The 18,082-nt window shown below is 39.2% G+C and overlaps 2 protein-coding genes across 3 annotated transcripts; one reads left to right on the top strand and one right to left on the bottom strand.

Moving 5' to 3' along the window:
* Window positions 1-792: 792 nt before the first annotated feature.
* Window positions 793-4,194, bottom strand: LOC120718802 (STARD3 N-terminal-like protein; the record flags this gene model as incomplete). The annotated part of the gene is made up of 7 exons (XM_040007510.1): window positions 793-1,080; window positions 1,160-1,227; window positions 2,099-2,194; window positions 2,752-2,869; window positions 3,428-3,481; window positions 3,816-3,893; window positions 4,030-4,194. Coding segments are annotated over 6 exons (576 nt in total), but the record flags the coding sequence as incomplete, so codon positions are not given.
* Window positions 4,195-10,383: 6,189 nt separating this feature from the next.
* On the top strand, window positions 10,384-15,072 carry LOC120718803 (serine/threonine-protein kinase pim-2-like). 2 transcript variants are annotated; one of them, XR_005692560.1, is made up of 10 exons: window positions 10,384-10,653; window positions 11,039-11,275; window positions 11,401-11,526; window positions 11,650-11,744; window positions 11,883-11,930; window positions 12,015-12,233; window positions 12,323-12,503; window positions 12,590-12,760; window positions 12,850-14,795; window positions 14,877-15,072. XR_005692560.1 is itself a non-coding variant. In XM_040007511.1 (9 exons), exons 1-9 carry the CDS (start codon window positions 10,593-10,595, stop codon window positions 12,939-12,941), a joined length of 1,230 nt encoding a protein of 409 aa, XP_039863445.1. In that variant the 5' UTR covers window positions 10,384-10,592; the 3' UTR covers window positions 12,942-15,072. The 2 variants fall into 2 exon arrangements, 1 of the variants encoding a protein (XP_039863445.1); XM_040007511.1 differs by having other exon boundaries at window positions 12,850-15,072.
* Window positions 15,073-18,082: the final 3,010 nt, after the last annotated feature.

Here is an 18,082-nt window from a genome sequence, read left to right as displayed (position 1 = left end):
GGTTTAAGAAAAAATAGAGATGAAAAGGTTTTTTAAAGGAATATTTTTTTAATAAACAGCTGACATTACCTGAAACAAACTGATATTTTCACATTTTATTTATTCATAAGGCTAATTTATGTCTAAGTTCTTATTCTGTTGATCTCTTTAAGGTCGACGTTTGACATAAACAATTAAACAAAACCACATAACCTTTAACATTTTAATGATTCTGTTATACAGACGGGCTTTTCTTTAAAAAGAAAAAAAAGAATAAACATCCACTGAGCTTGCAAAGCATGCATGAAGATATGTACATTTGCATTAGAACGTTTCCCCGCCCGTCACAGCAGCTTTCGAGAGCAGCGTCCCTTCTGTTCAGTGCACTAAACCCAAATCTCCGAGTGTACATGCTGCACATTTATGGCTCGTTTTCTTTAACACACAATCCTTCACTCTCGTTTCAAAACAAACAGTATCGTTCACATCTCTATATGTTACCTTAATATTCTTTCATGCACATTTTTAAGACATTGAAGTAATCATAAACATCTCTAAGAGTTTGACTTTCTCTTTCGGCTACAGTCTGGTCTGCAGGCTCAATACTGGCTGAACAATCCTTTCTGTGGCATCCATGAGCTTATTTTCCTTTGCAGTGACTCAACCGAAGCATAAGAAAATGATCACAGAATTATAAGTAAACATTATGCTGGAAATAAGACATTAACACTCTGTTTTTTAATTGAAAGTGTAAATATATATTTTTTAAGTTTTAAAATGAATGTAATGTTTTGAATGATGGATGGATACTGATAAGGATGTAATGATTTATTTCTGATAAATCTCTTGTAAGGTCTCGAGTTCCTTAAAGGTGGAGAAACAAAACTCATACAGTAACCAGAGTTCATGACACTGAAACTTTTAAGTGGCACTTTCCCGGTCGCGGTGTACGTGCAGAAGGCTGATATCAGAACGTGAGCTGCATTTGTGGATATGAACAAATACAAACTAAAATGGCTGAAGGTGTAAGGCAGAAGTTTCCCCCTCAGTAGCACAACGCTGGAGGACCCAAAAATCCCTCCATGTTCAGGATCGGAGATCCTGTGGAGAAAAAAACAGCACATCAGACTAATACTGTGGATACGAATCCTGACTGACGTCTGTCATTACGTATTCTTACCTGTTAAGTCACTTGTGTAATGAGCCCTTTTTCAGGTTCGTGTTTATCATCCAGCTCCTCGTCAGAGTCTGAACACGAAAGGGAAATCGGTCAGCGTTTTTATAGAAACACCACAGAAAATGTAGGATGATAAAAGAACGGTGGAGCCAGGATTTTAACTGCCAACCTTCAGATTAGAAGACGACCCCTCTGAACCCGGACGGCTCAGGTATTCATGCAAACTAAATGTATTATCCTTAAAGACATTAATGGCATCTACAACTGCTTAATAGCAGATGATGCCCTTCGCTCTTATTTTGAAAATTCAGCCACTGATAACCAGCCTGACAATTCCCGTCTTGTCAGGTTTCATCATTTTTAAATTTTCTTGTTTATTGACCTGTGTGAAACATCTGAGGCGCGCTTGTCTTAATCGTCTGCAGGAGGCTGCAGGTTCAAAGCAGCTGCAGGAGGCTGGTGTGAGAATAAACCTTCACTTTTAATTCTTCACATTTTACAGAAACGGGAATTATTTTTGTATTTTGTGTTATCGACTGCAGCTCTGCTTCTGCTCTGGAGAGTGTCTGTGTCTGCAAAGGATGGGCCCACCCATTGTAGGGAAGGCTCACTGCAGAGGCAGCTGAGTAATTGAATTATTTTCTAAGCAATAAGATGTCTGCAGATGAAAAAGCTCCTTTCACTGTGCAGTGAAACAAATACTGAAGGAGCTACGCCACTCATTTCTGGGTGTGAAGTGCAAAGCTGGAAATCTAAAAACTCTAATAATAATAATAATGACAATAACATGAACTGTATATCTTCATATTTTGTGTCTGTGCGCTCATTTAAATGGGAATGAAGAGTCAGAATCATCAGACTGAGCAGTCTGAAGGAGCGACAGCTGAAGCGAGTGTGTCGGGTGTGTTTGGGTTTGTCTGATGTCAGTGGGAGGAAACAGACCTGCCAAAGACTCTGGCGGAGAGTAGAACTGCCCATCAGATAAAGGACCTGGACCCAGGAGAGGAGCCCTACTTGTATCTATGATGGACTGATGTCCTGAAACACAGAAGGACGAAGGAAGCAGGAATAACTGCATCAGCAGGACATCAATGAGGTTAGAATAACATAACAGTGGTGAAATAACTTTCATTTATCAGGTGAGTAAACACATTTGCAGATTTTGTTCATAGCATATAATTATTAATAATTACCTGTGAAATAGCAACAGGAAGCTGATGCATTACACTTTTTACTCTAACATTATAATAAATAATTATAATATTAACTTCTTATCCCATGATCTTTATTTTAAATAAAACAACTGAATAAAATTACTCAGTATGTAGCTTTGAATGTTCACCAGCAGGTGGCAGTGTTTCACCAGAGCGCCTGCTGCTGTTCTTTATCGTTTTCTTGTTTCTTTTTCATTCTCCACTCAGAGGCTCTTGAGTCATAGTACTTGTTTTTTCACATTCTTTTGCTAACTTAAAGGAAGGTTTTAAAAGGAGCCTGTAAGGTAAACGATCTGTTGACAGAGATCACAGCAGTGACAGCAGCAGTACTGCAACAGTAATGAAGGTGCCTTTTTTATTATTAGCTCAATTGAGACTCACTGTTTTCGTCTTCGATCTCCTGAGGCAGGACCTTGAAGTCGAGCAGCCACGTTTCTATCCAGGCCAGAACGAAGGAGATGATGGGCAGCAGGTACCCAAAGGCCCCCAGACTCAGCAGCTACACAAGAAACACACACGTCCCAATATGAATACGTAATTCTACACAAAGCATACAAAATCTGACCATTTAAAATTTAGAAGGTGCAAAAACAAATATTTATTATTGTTAAGCAGCAGCAATTACAGGTTTTCCTGTACAGGAAGTTTGCTTCACTTCCTTAAATCCTCATACATGTTTGCATCGCCATCGGGGAATATGGAGCAAAGACTGCAGAGGAAAATTAACTCCAACAACAAACTGTCCTCTAAGAGGTTTTTGTGTGTGGACATTGACACCAATACTAAAATAAATAAAGATATTATTAGAAGTAAAAAACTAAAGTCAGTGCAACATTTTTGTTACAAACAATGAAAATATTAGATGTTGTCAGGTTTCTTAGATCAAAGCTTTAAGTACCACCCTGTTTTCTGAGGTGCTGTTAAGGTGTTTGTGTGTGTGTGTGTGTGTGTGTGTGTGTGTGTGGTGTGTGTGTGTGTGTGTGTGTGTGTGTGTGTGGTGTGTGTGTGTGTACACCCAGGACTGCAGACAGTTAGGAATTGTAAAGCTTTTTCTTACCTTCGACAAAATGACTTTAGCAATCAGGAAAGCACAGCTGACTGCAGTGGTGATCTGCACAAAGACAGAAAACATCAGAAATGCTCATGCTGTTATTTTTGCTAATATTTTAAACAGAACCCCTTTTACCTGAAAACATCCTCATGTTAATGGTCTTTAACTCTCTAAATATACTGAATATAATGAAGTGAAATGGAAAATCACAGAATCAGCCTGTAACAAACACTGATGCCCCCTGATGACATATTTAATGCACAGAAACAAGAATTAGTGCATCCTCCTGCCAGACACTTCACTGTGCACCCAACAATGTGAGCTCTTGCTGGGCAGCGCCCTCTGCTGGCGCAATTACAGAAACACTGTTGTGGCGTACAGCCTTAAAACCTACCGCGATGGCCCACCAGTGACGAAGCTTGCAGACAGCGTAGGCCAGGATGAGGACGGCAAACCTGAAAACTGCCAGCAGCTGAGGGAGGGGAGGAAGGTGAAGGTGGCACAGAAGGAGGAGGGAAACAAAAAGGAAGGAAAAAATAGTGAAAAAACCCCCCACATAAAATAAAAGATATAAAGTTGATCATTTAAAGCAAAAGAAAGAACCTTACAAAGATGTCGAAGAAGGAGGCGTGGTAGTCGTAGTGCAGGACTTCTTGTTCCAGCCGATTCTGAATGCCGCCGTTCACCTGACAAACAAACAGCTCATCATGACAAATACTCTGAATGTTAAAGTTAACCCTGACACAACTGAGGCTGAAATGACCTGAGTGAGGCAGTTATATTCTTTGTTACTAGAGGAATATTTTATGTAAGTTTATTCCATCTAAAATAACAATCATAAGTTTTAATACAACACAAAAACATGAGAAGTTGTAGGATTCAAATAAACATTTGGGGTTAGGGCTGTGCGATGACCAAAATCTCATATCCTCATGTAAGACATTTCTCATCCTGATAACGATGTACATGACAAAAAAGGGCTTTTTATGTAAACTCTGCGAATCTTGAGTGAATGATGAAGAACAAACCATAACGAGGGGCAGGGCTACTACACTGCATTGTGTCCATCAGGTAAAAAGAAAAAGAAATCTGTTGGCTAATCTACACCATATCAATAACAGCTTCCTTAAGGTTTTAAAATGCACTGCAGCTGCATTTTAAAACACATCTACAAGCAATGCCAAAGAAACACACAGGTATGAGTACAGAGGTACTATGAAGGTAGCTCACTTCTTACTGGAGTATATCACCATAGTGACTTAAACTGTAGAGCAAAGCTGCTTCAGAGCAGGTTGTGTTTGAGATTACGGATCAACAAGTATGAAATCACCACTTAGCTACCAATCAGTTCTCTGGAAAACTGCTTTACAACAAGTACCTGAAAGATCCCTTTGGACTGCTGTGCCATGGATAGTGGGAGGATCTTTCCATTGATGAGCATCAGTAGTCTAATCAGTTTAGATTCTTAAATTCAACTTCATTCTTTGACTTTTCCCATTTGTCTGCAGAACAATTTCACAACATTTTGAATTCCTCTATAAACATTAATCTCGTTTTTTTCTTTTGTCTGCAACGCTTGTCCCTAGCATGTCCTCGTCCATGAAAGCATTTAATCTTATCTGAGCAATTCCTCTTGGTCTCCTGTATCACTGCTCATCATTCGACATGCTTTTCCCAGTATATCCACGCCCATTTTTGTATTTATGCTTGTATTTTCTCCCAGACTGGTAAACATCAACAGAGCTCAGCAAAAGAACTTTTAGTTCCTATTTCAACTTTATTAATACAAGTGTTTAACCTTTTCATGTTTATAGTTTTATCTTTCTTTGTAAAGTCAGCTGTTCTGCTGCTCTGTATGTGATTGGTCAGATGCCCCCAACGCCACCCCTTTCATGTAAACAGGCTAGTAGCTAAAATGGGAAACCCTGGTTTACCTTATAGAGCTGATAACTAGCATCATGTGATCACTTAGTCTGATTGACAATGTTGGGATAAGTTAATCAAGATAACAGAAAGATTTCTTGAGTATGATGAACAATGAATTTAACTCCTAAATGTGACTTCCTAACACAGAATGTGATGACGTCATACGCTTTGTACTTTGATGTGTGGTGATTGGAAGTGTCTGTGTGGTGCAGCCTGGACAGACCAGACCAGCTGCACCACACAGACACTTCAAGAGAATGATTGTTATGAAACTTTCATACAAATTGAGGGGAAAATGGAGAGTTGTTGCCTATGAACTGCAGGAACAAAATGGTCACAGAGCAGTGTTCACTGATCTGGTTGCCTTCATAATAAAACAGGTGAAAGTAGCATAAGATCCAGTGTTTGGCAACATCCAACACTCACAATCTGGAAGCAGCTTTAAAGTTTCAAGTTCCACCAAGCAAAGAAAAAAGGGAAGTAGTTTTGCCACTAATGTCAGTACGGTTCCAGGAGTCAAAACTCAATCAACTGGAAGCAGAACAAATTCCACTGTTCTGCATAGTTGTTTGTTTTGTTCACACAGCAATCATTTACTAGAGAATTGTAAGCAGTTTAAAGCTAAAATGCATCGAGATAAGTTGACTTTTATCAAGGAAAGGGGAATTTGTTTTGGTTGTTTAAAAGTTGGTCACATAAGCAAAGACTGTAGGAGTCGTTTGAGACGCAGCAGCTGAGCAAATGATCATTTCATGCTGAAGACATCCTCAGACAGAATTAAACACATACATAAACACAGCCTGGTGCCAATAACACAGCTAATGACACTGCTGTATCACTGGCTTTACTGATTAAAGACCATATCTGAAGGAAATCTTTCAACACAACAGAAAGAGACCTTTTAAACCTGCGACACTGATGCTGCATTCAAGGACCATTAAAAACATCTGAAAGGACTTAAGAACATGAAGAAAATGTGACTTGTTTCTCTGTAATGAAGCTGTTTTAGTGAAGAAAGTTGAAAGGTCACAGAGCGACTGCTGAATCTTCTGCTCTAAACATGAACTCTGAACTTTGTGATGCTTCAGGAGGAAAACTGCTTCAGTTATTCTCTCAGATTAGTTTCATATTTTCTGCATCAGATTTGAGTGAGATCCTGGAATGAAGACAGAAGAAAGACTTTGTTCAAAGTTTGATTTATAGTCAAACCTTCCAGTTTATTCACACAATAAAACATCAACACAATATATGAATTCATTCATTAAAATCACAGTTTTTCCTCATTTGTTTGATGATTTTGACAAAAACAAACACAAACACACACACATGGTCTGCCTTACTCATGAAGAGAAATGTCGACATTTTTCAATACAAATATTCCAGAAACATTTAGAGGATAGAGAAGTTTACATTTTCATGTGGAGAAATATTTTAGTAAATGAAAATGATGATGAGCAGTGATAGCCTCCATAAACAGTCACAGGAAAGATCTCCTTTAAAAACTCAGAAACATCAAGAGAACAACTAGAAGATGTGGAGGTACCACCCATAATGTTTGACTGACAGCTGATCTCTGTGCAGAAATGATGGAGAGAAAATAAAATGAAACTAAAATACAGATTTAAACCCACAATATGAAAGACTTCAGTCTATTTGAGCTTAATCAACTCAGCTGTGTCTCCATAATTATAGTAAAGCCAAAGTCCAGCATAGAGCGGCTGAGTGAATGTGGTCTGGACTCTGTGGAGGAGAGTCATGGTTTCAGAGACGCTGTAGAAGGACAAAATACCTGCTCTGTGATCCAGGTACACTCCTACTCTGGAGGAACGAGGACCTGAGACAGGAGTTTGGATGTTGTTGTACCAAAATGTAAAACTGTTGTTGTTACAATTTAATACCCAAGATTTGTCATTATGTCCAAATTTACATTTAATCCCTTTTCTGCTGATATTCTTGTAAGCGACTGCTACATAAACTTCTTTCCCTCTCCACTCCACCTCCCAGTAACAACGTGCAGTCAGTCTCTCTCTACTCAGAACCTGAAACCATCCAGTGAATCTGTCTGGATGATCAGAATAAGACTGTTGTTCTTCCATTACTGTTGCTTTTCTGTTCCCCACTGACAATAACAGACATTTGTTTGCTGTGTTTGGATCCAGTGTGATTTCACATGAATATTTTAAGAATCCAGCTCTGGTCTTTGGCTCTGGTGGATCTGACAGTAAAACATCCACTTCAGTGACTGTCAGTGAGATGTTTGTCCATTCCTCTCTCAGAATGTCCTGTAGTTTATCTCTGACCTCTGACACAGCTGCTGTCACATCCTCAAAGTAGCTGAGAGGACGGATATTGATGCTGGATGAGTCTGTAGACTCACTGAGTGCTGACAGTGAGGGGTAGTTGTGTAGAAACTGGATGTGATCCTCTGTGTGTGAGAGCTGCTTCAGCTCAGCATCTTTCCTCTTCAGCTCAGTGATCTCCTGCTCCAGCTTCTCCTGAAGCTCTTTGACTCGACTCACTTCAGTTTCCTGCTGGGATCTGATCTGCTGCTTCACATCAGAGCTTCTTTTCTGGATGAGATGGATCAGCTCAGTGAAGATCTTCTCACTGTGCTCCACTGTTTGATCAGCAGACTGATTGATGGCCTCCACCTCCTGTTGAAGCAGCTTCACATCTTTCTCTCTGTCCTGGATTCTCTGCTGCATGTTTTGTCGACTCACCTCCAGCTCTCTCTGCCTCTCAGTCCTTTCTGCTGCAGCTGAGACTGTGTCGTGGCCTTTATGTTCATCCACAGGGCAGAGATAACAGATACTCTGCTGATCAGTACGGCAGAACATCTTCATCACCTCATCATGACGAGAGCAGATGTTCTCCTGGAGCTTCTTGGAGGGCTCCACCAGCTTGTGTTTCCTGAATGTAGGTGAATCATAATGAGGCTGAAGGTGTTTCTCACAATAAGATGCCAGACAGACTAAACAGGACTTGAAGGCTTTCATTTTTCTTCCAGTGCAGACATCACAGGCCACATCTTCAGGTCCAGCATAGCAGTGATCAGCAGGAGCAGCTTGGAGTCCAGTCTTCTTCAGCTCCTCCACTAAATCTGCTAACATGGTGCTTTTCAACAGGACAGGCCTCGCTGTGAAAGTCCTCCGGCACTGAGGGCAGCTGTAGATAATTTTATTTTCTCTCCATCATTTCTGCACAGAGATCAGCTGTCAGTCAAACATTATGGGTGGTACCTCCACATCTTCTAGTTGTTCTCTTGATGTTTCTGAGTTTTTAAAGGAGATCTTTCCTGTGACTGTTTATGGAGGCTATCACTGCTCATCATCATTTTGATTTACTAAAATATTTCTCCACATGAAAATGTAAACTTCTCTATCCTCTAAATGTTTCTGGAATATTTGTATTGAACAATGTCGACATTTCTCTTCATGAGTATGGCAGACCATGTGTGTGTGTTTGTGTTTGTTTTTGTCAAAATCATCAAACAAATGAGGAAAAACTGTGATTTTAATGAATGAATTCATATATTGTGTTGATGTTTTATTGTGTGAATAAACTGGAAGGTTTGACTATAAATCAAACTTTGAACAAAGTCTTTTCTTCTGTCTTCATTCCAGGATCTCACTCAAATCTGATGCAGAAAATATGAAACTAATCTGAGAGAATAACTGCTGCATTGCAGATGTGTTATACCCCCTGCCCAGCCGAATGACTCTCAAAAAGAAAACTTTGCAGAAAATCAATGTGATCGCTTGGATCACTGGAATTATCATCTCGATATCTCTTGTCCTTCTTTCATTTCAGACGTCTTGAAAACAAGTTTTAACAAAGTCCTGGAGAAGTGCCCAATGCTGGAGGACCTCCTGCTTTACTCCTGGCTCAGATAAACTCCTCTCTGACACAAACACACACGCATACTGAATTCACATCTTGCCATACAAATGTGATACAGTAACCAACTTTCTTTCTTTCAGAAAAAAAGAAAATTGGGAGATTCAAAATGTTCCTCACAGTAATGTTTGCATCAGTCTATCAGATGAATCCCCCCCAAGTCCAATATTTACATCAGTTACAGTGATAATGCTTGGTGTCTACTTTCAGCCACCGCAGTAGAATGCCAGGAATGAATCTCATTGAAATTGTAGTTGCATTTGCTATTTCATTTAATTGTCATGGATGATACACAGACAACCCAACAGCAAACAGAGGAAAACAATGGGCTTAAATACACAGAGGGATAAATGAGGGAATAAGACACAGGATGAGAGCACAGCTGCGAGAAATCACAAACAACAAGACCATGGGGAAGGAAAACTGAAAACACTAACATAGTCTAAGGAGCTTAGAAAGAAAACGTCTGGACTTCTTTAAGTTGCTTGAAGACGTTCAAGCAAAGTTTAAGTTCTTTTCATCCGAGAAGGTGAAACATCTTCAAGCAACTTCAAGTCCAGACGCTTTCTTTCCAAACTCCTTAGACTACGATGACCTAGGTGACTGAGAACCTTCACAGACATGAAAACACTAACATAGCACACAAGACTATCAAAGTAAAACAGCAAACAAGAGACTTTTACAAAGACACAGAGTTGACACAGAGACATGACTGACTGGGGAGAAATTGGGGAACATGGAAAGAAGAGTGACTAGACATGACACGTGGGACACAGGGCAAGGCAAAGTAACAGAAACCTAAAGCCTAAGGATATAACACAAGAAGAAAACAATAAAGAGAACCAAAAACATACATAAGAATAATCAATGAATATAAATGAACAAACACAAAACACTGGGTCACAGACTCAGTACCATGACAGTTAAATGTACAATAATAAATACTTTAAATCAGATGACAATGTAGCTGACACTGTGTTTATTAGTGTGTGGTCAACCACAAATCTTCATACTGTCATCCATACATGAGGTCTTTATACAAACGATGAAAGATCATGAAAGAAACTGTTTAATTGATATGAAATGATTGAATTATATGAAATATTATGGCTTTGTCTGCTAGTGTTTTTCTGTAAACTACTTTGAACTACTGGCAGTCAGTGAAGTCACTGAAAGGCAAGATTCTATGTTGTGTTGCCGTAGTTTCCAGAGTTTACTTATAAAGCTCACTTACATAATTCAGTTAGAAAAGTCAAGCATTTGAAGGGCGAACATTTGAAGGAGTATTAACTCAATATTAACTCATTACGGTTTACATTTTCGAGTTTAAAAGTTCTCCGAAATTACAATGAAAAAGGAAACAAGGAAAATTACCACTCCAGCCGATAAGAAAGATTCAGGAGATCAAGGTAAGTAAAATAATAAAATCAAATCCTGGTTAAATCCAAATCCTAGAAATGTTGACACTGTGTGAATCATTTTTAGAGCAATTGAATCATATGTTTGATTGAAAATAGCTTTAATACAAGATGTCTAATCAAAGAAAGGTTACCGGTCTTTTGGTAAAATAATGTAATAAGTTTATTCTTGGACTCAACAGTAAAAACAGACCAACAAGTGTCATCAAGATCTAAGACTTAGTAAACCTAGTATCAATTCGTACTGGTCAGTTTTTTTATCCCAAGAATAAACTTGTGATAATTTAAGCAAAAGCAATTTCAAATTCTTTGCCAAACTGCTTCCAGTCCTGATGTCGGGGACTCTTTTTCACCACTGTGTTGTTGTCGTTTATAGATTGTAAGAGCAGGACTGCTAAAAGAAAGGCCAGTCCTGAAAAGAAGACCCCAATAAAAAGGAGGAGGGTCGCTGAGCAGGCTGGTCCTTCCACCAGCTCAGATGTGGTCAAAGGAGTGAAGCGCAAGGTTGTGCAAGATGAAAAGGGCACAACAAAGAAAGCAAAGAAGGCTAAACTTCTCGACCATATGAGCGGTGACAAGGAGCAAGCATCCTCCTTGTTGGACTCTAGTAAAGGTAGGCTAATTAGTTGAATAAGGGGGTAGATTAAGTGTGGTTGCTAGGTTTAAGATATTAGTGTTTAGTGTTTGTGTCTATCATCCAGTGAGCTGATGTGCTTTTGGTGTTTTCCACATCTCCAGACTTGAACAACAAACAGGTGTGCGCAAAAAATGGCAAAAGAAAGGCCACGGGAGACAACAGAGAGTCACCCAAGAAAAAAAAAAGGAATGTGGACCAGGACAAAAAATCAGTGGCAGACCAAAAACGTAAGTAGCAAGCAGCTTGGGTTTTATATTCAGGGGAAGGGCAAAAGGAACATTTATGCTACAGAGGAGAGTAATTTGTGTCACAGCTGTAATAAAACAAGATTTGTTGTTTTGTCTGTTCAGGTGAATTCCAAGCCAGATATGTGGAGGAGCACCAGCTCGGAGAAGGAGGCTGCGGAGCAGTGTTTGCTGGCTACCGGATAGAAGATCGTTTTCCAGTAAGTGTTCAGATGATGGTAGTAAGACAGGCAGTAACGCAGATAATGGATAATATCGTAAACTGAGACGTCTGCTGTGTTTCCACCTTTCATTATGTCATATTGAGGAAATGCTCACCAATGCTCTGTGTCTTCTAGGTTGCCATCAAACACATTCCCAAAAATAAAGTCTACTGCAAAGTGGCGGTAAGCGTCCAACACTTGAATCAGTTTTACATTACTGGATTGAATGCGGCGTTCCTCATCATCCACTTTGTTGTAATATTTCAGGATGAAAGCGGGAAGAAGCTCTCAGTGGAAGTGGCCATTATGGTTAAACTTGCAGGTGAAGCAGAAGGGTCAGTGGGAATATCTGCACCTGTGTCCTTGCTGGAGTGGTTCGACCTTGGCAAAGAGCTGATCCTGGTGCTGGAGAGACCTGTCCCCGCTGTGGACCTGCAAAAATACAAAGCAGAACATGGAAGAACTTTAACAGAGGACAAGGCCAAGGTAGGTTGACTGGGAGAGCCTTAGACTGTGCAGCATTCAATCAAGGCAGAAAAGCATTAACTCATTATTGTGTTTTTCATCTTTTCCAGGTCATTCTGAAGCAACTAGTTGATGCTGTAAAGGAACTTGAGGATAAACACATCTTTCATCGGGACATCAAGGGACCAAACATTCTGATTGAGACCGGCTCAGATGTGCCTCGAGTTCGCATCATTGACTTTGGACTGAGCTGCTTTGTTAAGCAGCGATCTCTGTATCGCATCTTCTATGGTAACATATTCTGCTCCTGCTTTTCACAGATGTAACAATTTGTGTCTTTTGTTTTAGAAGAAATTGCAATTGTGTCTGTTTGTTAGGCACTCCTCTTCACATCCCTCCCGAGTGGTACATTAGGAGCTGCTACAGGTGTGGACCCACCACGGTGTGGCAAATGGGAGTGGTGTTGTATGAAGCGCTTCATGCACAATACTTTAGTACCGCGAGGTTCCTCACAAACAAACTGAGCATCAAAAAGCGTCTGTCCACAGGTAAGAAAACGTCACACTTCCAGATTCACTGATGCCTTGGATCACTAGAACTATCATCTTCATCTTTGTGATCTTGTCTTTCTTTCAAGAATGCCGGAATTTCTTGGACGCATGTTTAGCTTTAGTCCCGGAGAAGCGCCCAACACTGGAGGAGCTCCAGCTTCACCCCTGGCTAAGATAACACACACAAACACACAATTCACACCTCATCATATAAGTGTGATACGTTGCAGTAACTTCCTTTCTCTTTTCTTTTGGACAGGAATAGATAGAATGGGTCCATCTTAAAAAATAAATAAATAAAAAAATTAGCTTTTTTGGAGTTCCTGTAACCCCCCCAGCCATCCCAGGAAAGGGGATCTTTCTTTGAATGGGCTTTCCCGAGGTTTCTTCCCATCGATCTGGCCCCCTGGGGAGTTTTTCCTCGTCTTCATAGAGAGCTTGGGCTGGGTCAGGAGCTCCATCAAAACTGTCTTTATTTGATGAGATTAAAGTCATCAAATAAAGATGTGTTTTACTTAAAGTAAAATTTGATCAAAATAAAACTTGTTTAATTCATCTTTGCTGAGGATTCTCCTTCATTACTATTTTGTTTTGTTTTTTTGTTTTTTTTACTCATGGTGCATTTTGACAAATAAGAAAACTGAATCAGGTTAAACTGTGCACAAAGACAGTCACACTGCAAATGATCTGAAGACTTGCATCTGTTGCTCTAACCCCCAACTAGTTTAGACAGATTTCCTGGTTCTACCAGAGGTTTTTTCCTTCAAGAAGGGAGTTCTTCCTTCCCACTGTTGCTGAGTGTTTGCTCATAGTGGGTTGTAAAAGCATAAACGTTAATAAGAGGCATTCATAGCAGAGTTATCACAGTGGGAACTATATAGCTTACATGTACAATTTCTACAGGACGAATTATAACTTCGTTATGTATAAAAGCTCCTGTGGATAATTACTCCTATTTGTAACTTTACACAAGAGAAAGTTTGCTGTCACACTATTTATAACAGGTTGGATTTTGTCCTCTGAGTTGAGCCTTTGGTTGCAGTTTATTGAAGAATTTCCTCTAAAGTAGCTGTTGATAAAGATTTAAAGTCCTGTTTATATACAGAAATATGCTTTAGTTCATGTTTTTTTACATGTCTGCCTCAGTGGATCAGTAGAAGATCTGGCACAGGAAACTAGATGATGAAAAAAGGGTACGAATACACATATATATCTATATCTATATAGATACAGATATATATACACACACACACAGGTTGCAATGTAGTATTTTCATTTTTTCTTAGCATTTCTTTAACGTCTTGGTGCAAAAGAATACTTCTTATCTTATCTTAAACTTAGTGATGAACTCATTACTGGCCAGTGCACCCTCCTTTTTAGGGCATGTGGGCTTTGATAACAGCCGGCTTTCCAGTCACTCTGCAAAGAAAATTCACAAAACATTTCTTATTTGGTAAGCTTGTTAACACATTTTAGTTCAGTTTTGCTGAAAGTTATAGCATGCATCAGGTAAGAAGCAATTGGTTTTTAAAAAGCATATACATTCCCCAAAACATTTTTATTATGTGCATTCTGGAGAATAAAAGATTTTACACAATTTCCCTTTTTAAAGTAAAAAGATTATTAAGTCTAATTCTTACTTATTCAGTAGATTAAAGTATTGAAACATCATTATTCATAAAAGATGCACATTACAAAATTAAAGTTATTCAAAAATTACTCAAGTACTTACTCCAATACTCACATTATTCAAGTAAATTAAATTTTTGCCAATGTAATGTCACATAAAATCTTAATCTGAATAAGGGATTTGAACCCCACTGTCACGGCCAGGGGATCAGCAGGCCGCTGACTAGTAGTGTTCTCTCTCTTGCTCTCTCTCTCGCTCTCTCGCCAGGGCGGGACTCATGGTGGGTTCACGCCCTCGGCCCACGCCCCTCTGAAGAGGAAACACCTGGGCCTCATCAGTGCAGCCAGCATTTAAGCCAGGGAGTGGCTTCTACTCATCGCTGGATCGTTGTGTGTGACTGGCGTCAGTGCAGCCCGGCTCTGAGCAAGTTCTCTTTTGCTTCCCTGTGCAAAACCTCTAACGTGTGTTTCCTTCTGTACATAGATCCCCTGGACCCGACTCTGCATTCCCCGAGCGGATTCCCTTTTTGTGTGAGTGTTTGGAGAGGAGCAAGTGTCTTTTCCCTACCTGGATTTCCCCGGAGCCTTTTCCCTGTCACCGCTTTGTATATAGCACTATCCCCTGCACTGTTTGTATATACACCTGGTGGAACTGTAATAAATACTGACTGTGCCTCTGAGTCCTGCGTGTGAGTCCTCAAGCGAACCGTGACACCCACACAGATGAGAGCTTAGCAGTGAAGCTCTCTCTTAAAATTTGAGTTATAAAGTCAGAAGTTATCACTGACAGAGATCCATGTTCTTTTAACAGAAGAAAGAATATTTGCTGAGATTGACATTAATCCAAGCCCTTAAAACGCCATTTTGGATTAAGCATTTCCTTTTAGAAAAGTCTTCAATGAGCAGGAAGCTCCAGTACTGAAAAAGAAGCCAACATCAACTGCTAAACGTGCTAAAAGTAAGTAAGTCCCCGTAGACTCCTATGATCAAAACACATACAGTATAAAAGTTATAGGTTACAGATCTGAAAGTAAAACAAATGTCAAAGTGCAAAAAGACTTATGGTCCCATAGAAGTCTATTCCATTTGCCTGGAATTAGGTGAACACCTTTGTGACAACATCAACACTGGCAGGAGTTCAATCTGCTCTCATAAAAAGAAAATCTGACTGTATAAAATACACACACTACTGCTCTAAAGTTTTAGACTGCTGGCTACTCCATGTTTTCAAGCTTACTATCAAAATATATGGAGTTATAATGAATAAACTTTGTACTTAATGTCACAATATTTTGTAATCTTACTTCCTTCTGACACTTTTGGAATAAGACATGGGAACAACTGTCTCCAATAAATCAGACTAATTACCAAGTAACTTATTCATAATGGAAACTCTAATTTAAGAATTTAAAAGATGACATCATCAAAACCAAACAAACACTCCATTTAAATTACTAACGTTTTTGTAAGTGTGTAAGAAATCTTCTAAAAATCCTTTTTTGACATATAAATGGAAATATAAGTGCAGACATTTTATTTGCAAAATGATAAATAAAGTCTGTGTGATAAAGGAAGGTCTGTGAAGTGTAAGAGAAACAACAACACACAAATACATCAAAGCAAATCTTTAACAAACATTTCGAGCTCACAGAAGTTTACAGTTTCATGTAAACGTCAGTCGTGGCCTTTATGTTCATCCACAGAGCAGAGATAACTGATACTCTGCTGATCAGTACAGCAGAACATCTTCATCACCTCATCATAACAGGACTTGAAAGCTTCAGTTTTTGTTAAGTGAAATGATTACACGTGTTGAAGCCCTTACTCTTAATGTCACAGGGGGAACTTTGGTTGAGACTTTACGGTACAACTTGTTGTGACATCATTACTATGTTTGTTATGGGCTCTCACCATGATGGTGGGGCGCTGTATGTAGATGAAGATGGACTCTGCTCTTTATGTTAAATAAATATGCCCAAAGGCTAAAGAGTAGTGATGGGCAAAGCCAGGCTTCAAAACAATCTGACACCATCTCCACAGCGACACCTGCTGGACAAATAGGTTATCGTCACATCTTGATGATGCTGTTCTGTGAAACAGTGACACAGACGAGCCGTGCACAATTAAAACAAAGCTACTTATTATGTCAGACAGTCAATAACTGCGATCAACACGTTATTTTGGAGAAATTCTCACAGAACGAAGGAAAGAAAAATGATGAGACTGTTAAAGACAGCAATCTGTGAATGTAGTGATCAGTGTGCTTCAGCAAAGATCTCCATCTGTTAACATTCGTGTTGCTCACAATAAATCGATTTATAAAGTAACACATACAGAGAAAAGACTGCAGTGTTTACTATAATAACCACACAGGTTTACGGCTGTTTTTGGGCTCAAAGTTTGGATGTGTTTGGTTGACTTTTCAGTTTTCTGTGAGTTCGTGTCTGTCATCAGGTTTTTTCTACACCTGTCAAGCAAAGCTAGAAGCTGGCATAGTGTTAGCTTTGGTTTTAATCAACTTAATATTTATATATTTAAATGAAAAGACTAAATGTGTTGTCTTTCTTTATAAAAAGTTAACATTCACCACATTTTCTGACCAATCGTAACACTCCATTTCACACACATCTTTAAATCATCCTCTGCTGAGCAGCCTGTGAAGCATGAAGAAATCTTCCTGAACTTTCCACTGCTGTGGACTTTCCATTTTCTAACATGTTTTGCTGTCAGTCTGGAGTTTTGGTTATAATGAACCTGCATTACTTCAGTTGTTTTTGAGTTATTCACAAAGAAGCATCAGTGAGAAAAAACAGGAAAAAACTCTGTCGTGAAAAGAAGAAACAGATCACGTGTAATTAATGAAAGTGTTTTTCTAGCTTTTCTTTTTTACAGTATAAATATATTCTTCATGGTGACACAGTGAGTAACAGGTTATAGTGAGGATGACATCACTTAATACTGAAAATAACATTTTCTGTTGAAAGTAGAAAAAAAGATCGAGTCAGAGCTGAAATTCCCGCCTGTTTTATTTTCTCACTGTATTACCCTTCAAGGACCTGCAGCTCAGTAAAGCGTCCCTCCGACAGCCAAACCCCTCTCCTCTCTGATTGGATAGTTAAATTTGTGATTGACATGACATTGACCAATCAGCTGAAAGGAAGAAAAACTCGGGTCAAAATTCGTACTTGTAAGTTGAAACTTGAGGGCAGAGTTTCACACGTGTTTTTTTTCTGCTTTGTATCTTTAACCAGACCTTAACAAAAATAATTTTTAACTTGTGTAAATATTTTTACACACAAATTCTTATCTACAGATGCAAAAATATATGCATTCTGATTTACAAGTACAAAATATTTATGACCACAATTTGAGCTCATACAGGAGGAGGCTCCATCTCCACACACACACACACACACACACACACACACACACACACACACACACACACACACACACACACACACACACACACACACACACACACAACAGCAGCTTCTGTTCCACTGCTATACATATACTGTACTTATTGATGAAAACGTCCCACAGGACCTTCAGTCATTTCTGACAGGAAGTTTATGTCCATCCTTTAATACTTATGGATGAGGTAACATCAGGCAGCAGTCACATGCAGGTTTGTGCCCTACTTGCATAAGGTGATCTCTGCACATCCAGAATATGCTCACCTCATGG

Source organism: Simochromis diagramma, unplaced genomic scaffold (assembly GCF_900408965.1).
Source record: "Simochromis diagramma unplaced genomic scaffold, fSimDia1.1 OVJJ01000538.1, whole genome shotgun sequence".
NCBI lineage: Eukaryota > Metazoa > Chordata > Actinopteri > Cichliformes > Cichlidae > Simochromis > Simochromis diagramma.
Note: the sequence above shows the minus strand (reverse complement) of the source record. Positions and strands in the feature narration are given on the sequence as shown.

Bases quoted from the DNA above. Each gene is read 5' to 3' on its own strand.
- LOC120718803 (XM_040007511.1), top strand. From the start codon at position 10,593: ATGAAAAAGGAAACAAGGAAAATTACCACTCCAGCCGATAAGAAAGAT. The intron at 11,276-11,400 runs GTAGGCTAATTA...CCACATCTCCAG, and splicing joins CTTGTTGGACTCTAGTAAAG to ACTTGAACAACAAACAGGTG. The intron at 12,761-12,849 runs GTAAGAAAACGT...CTTTCTTTCAAG, and splicing joins CAAAAAGCGTCTGTCCACAG to AATGCCGGAATTTCTTGGAC.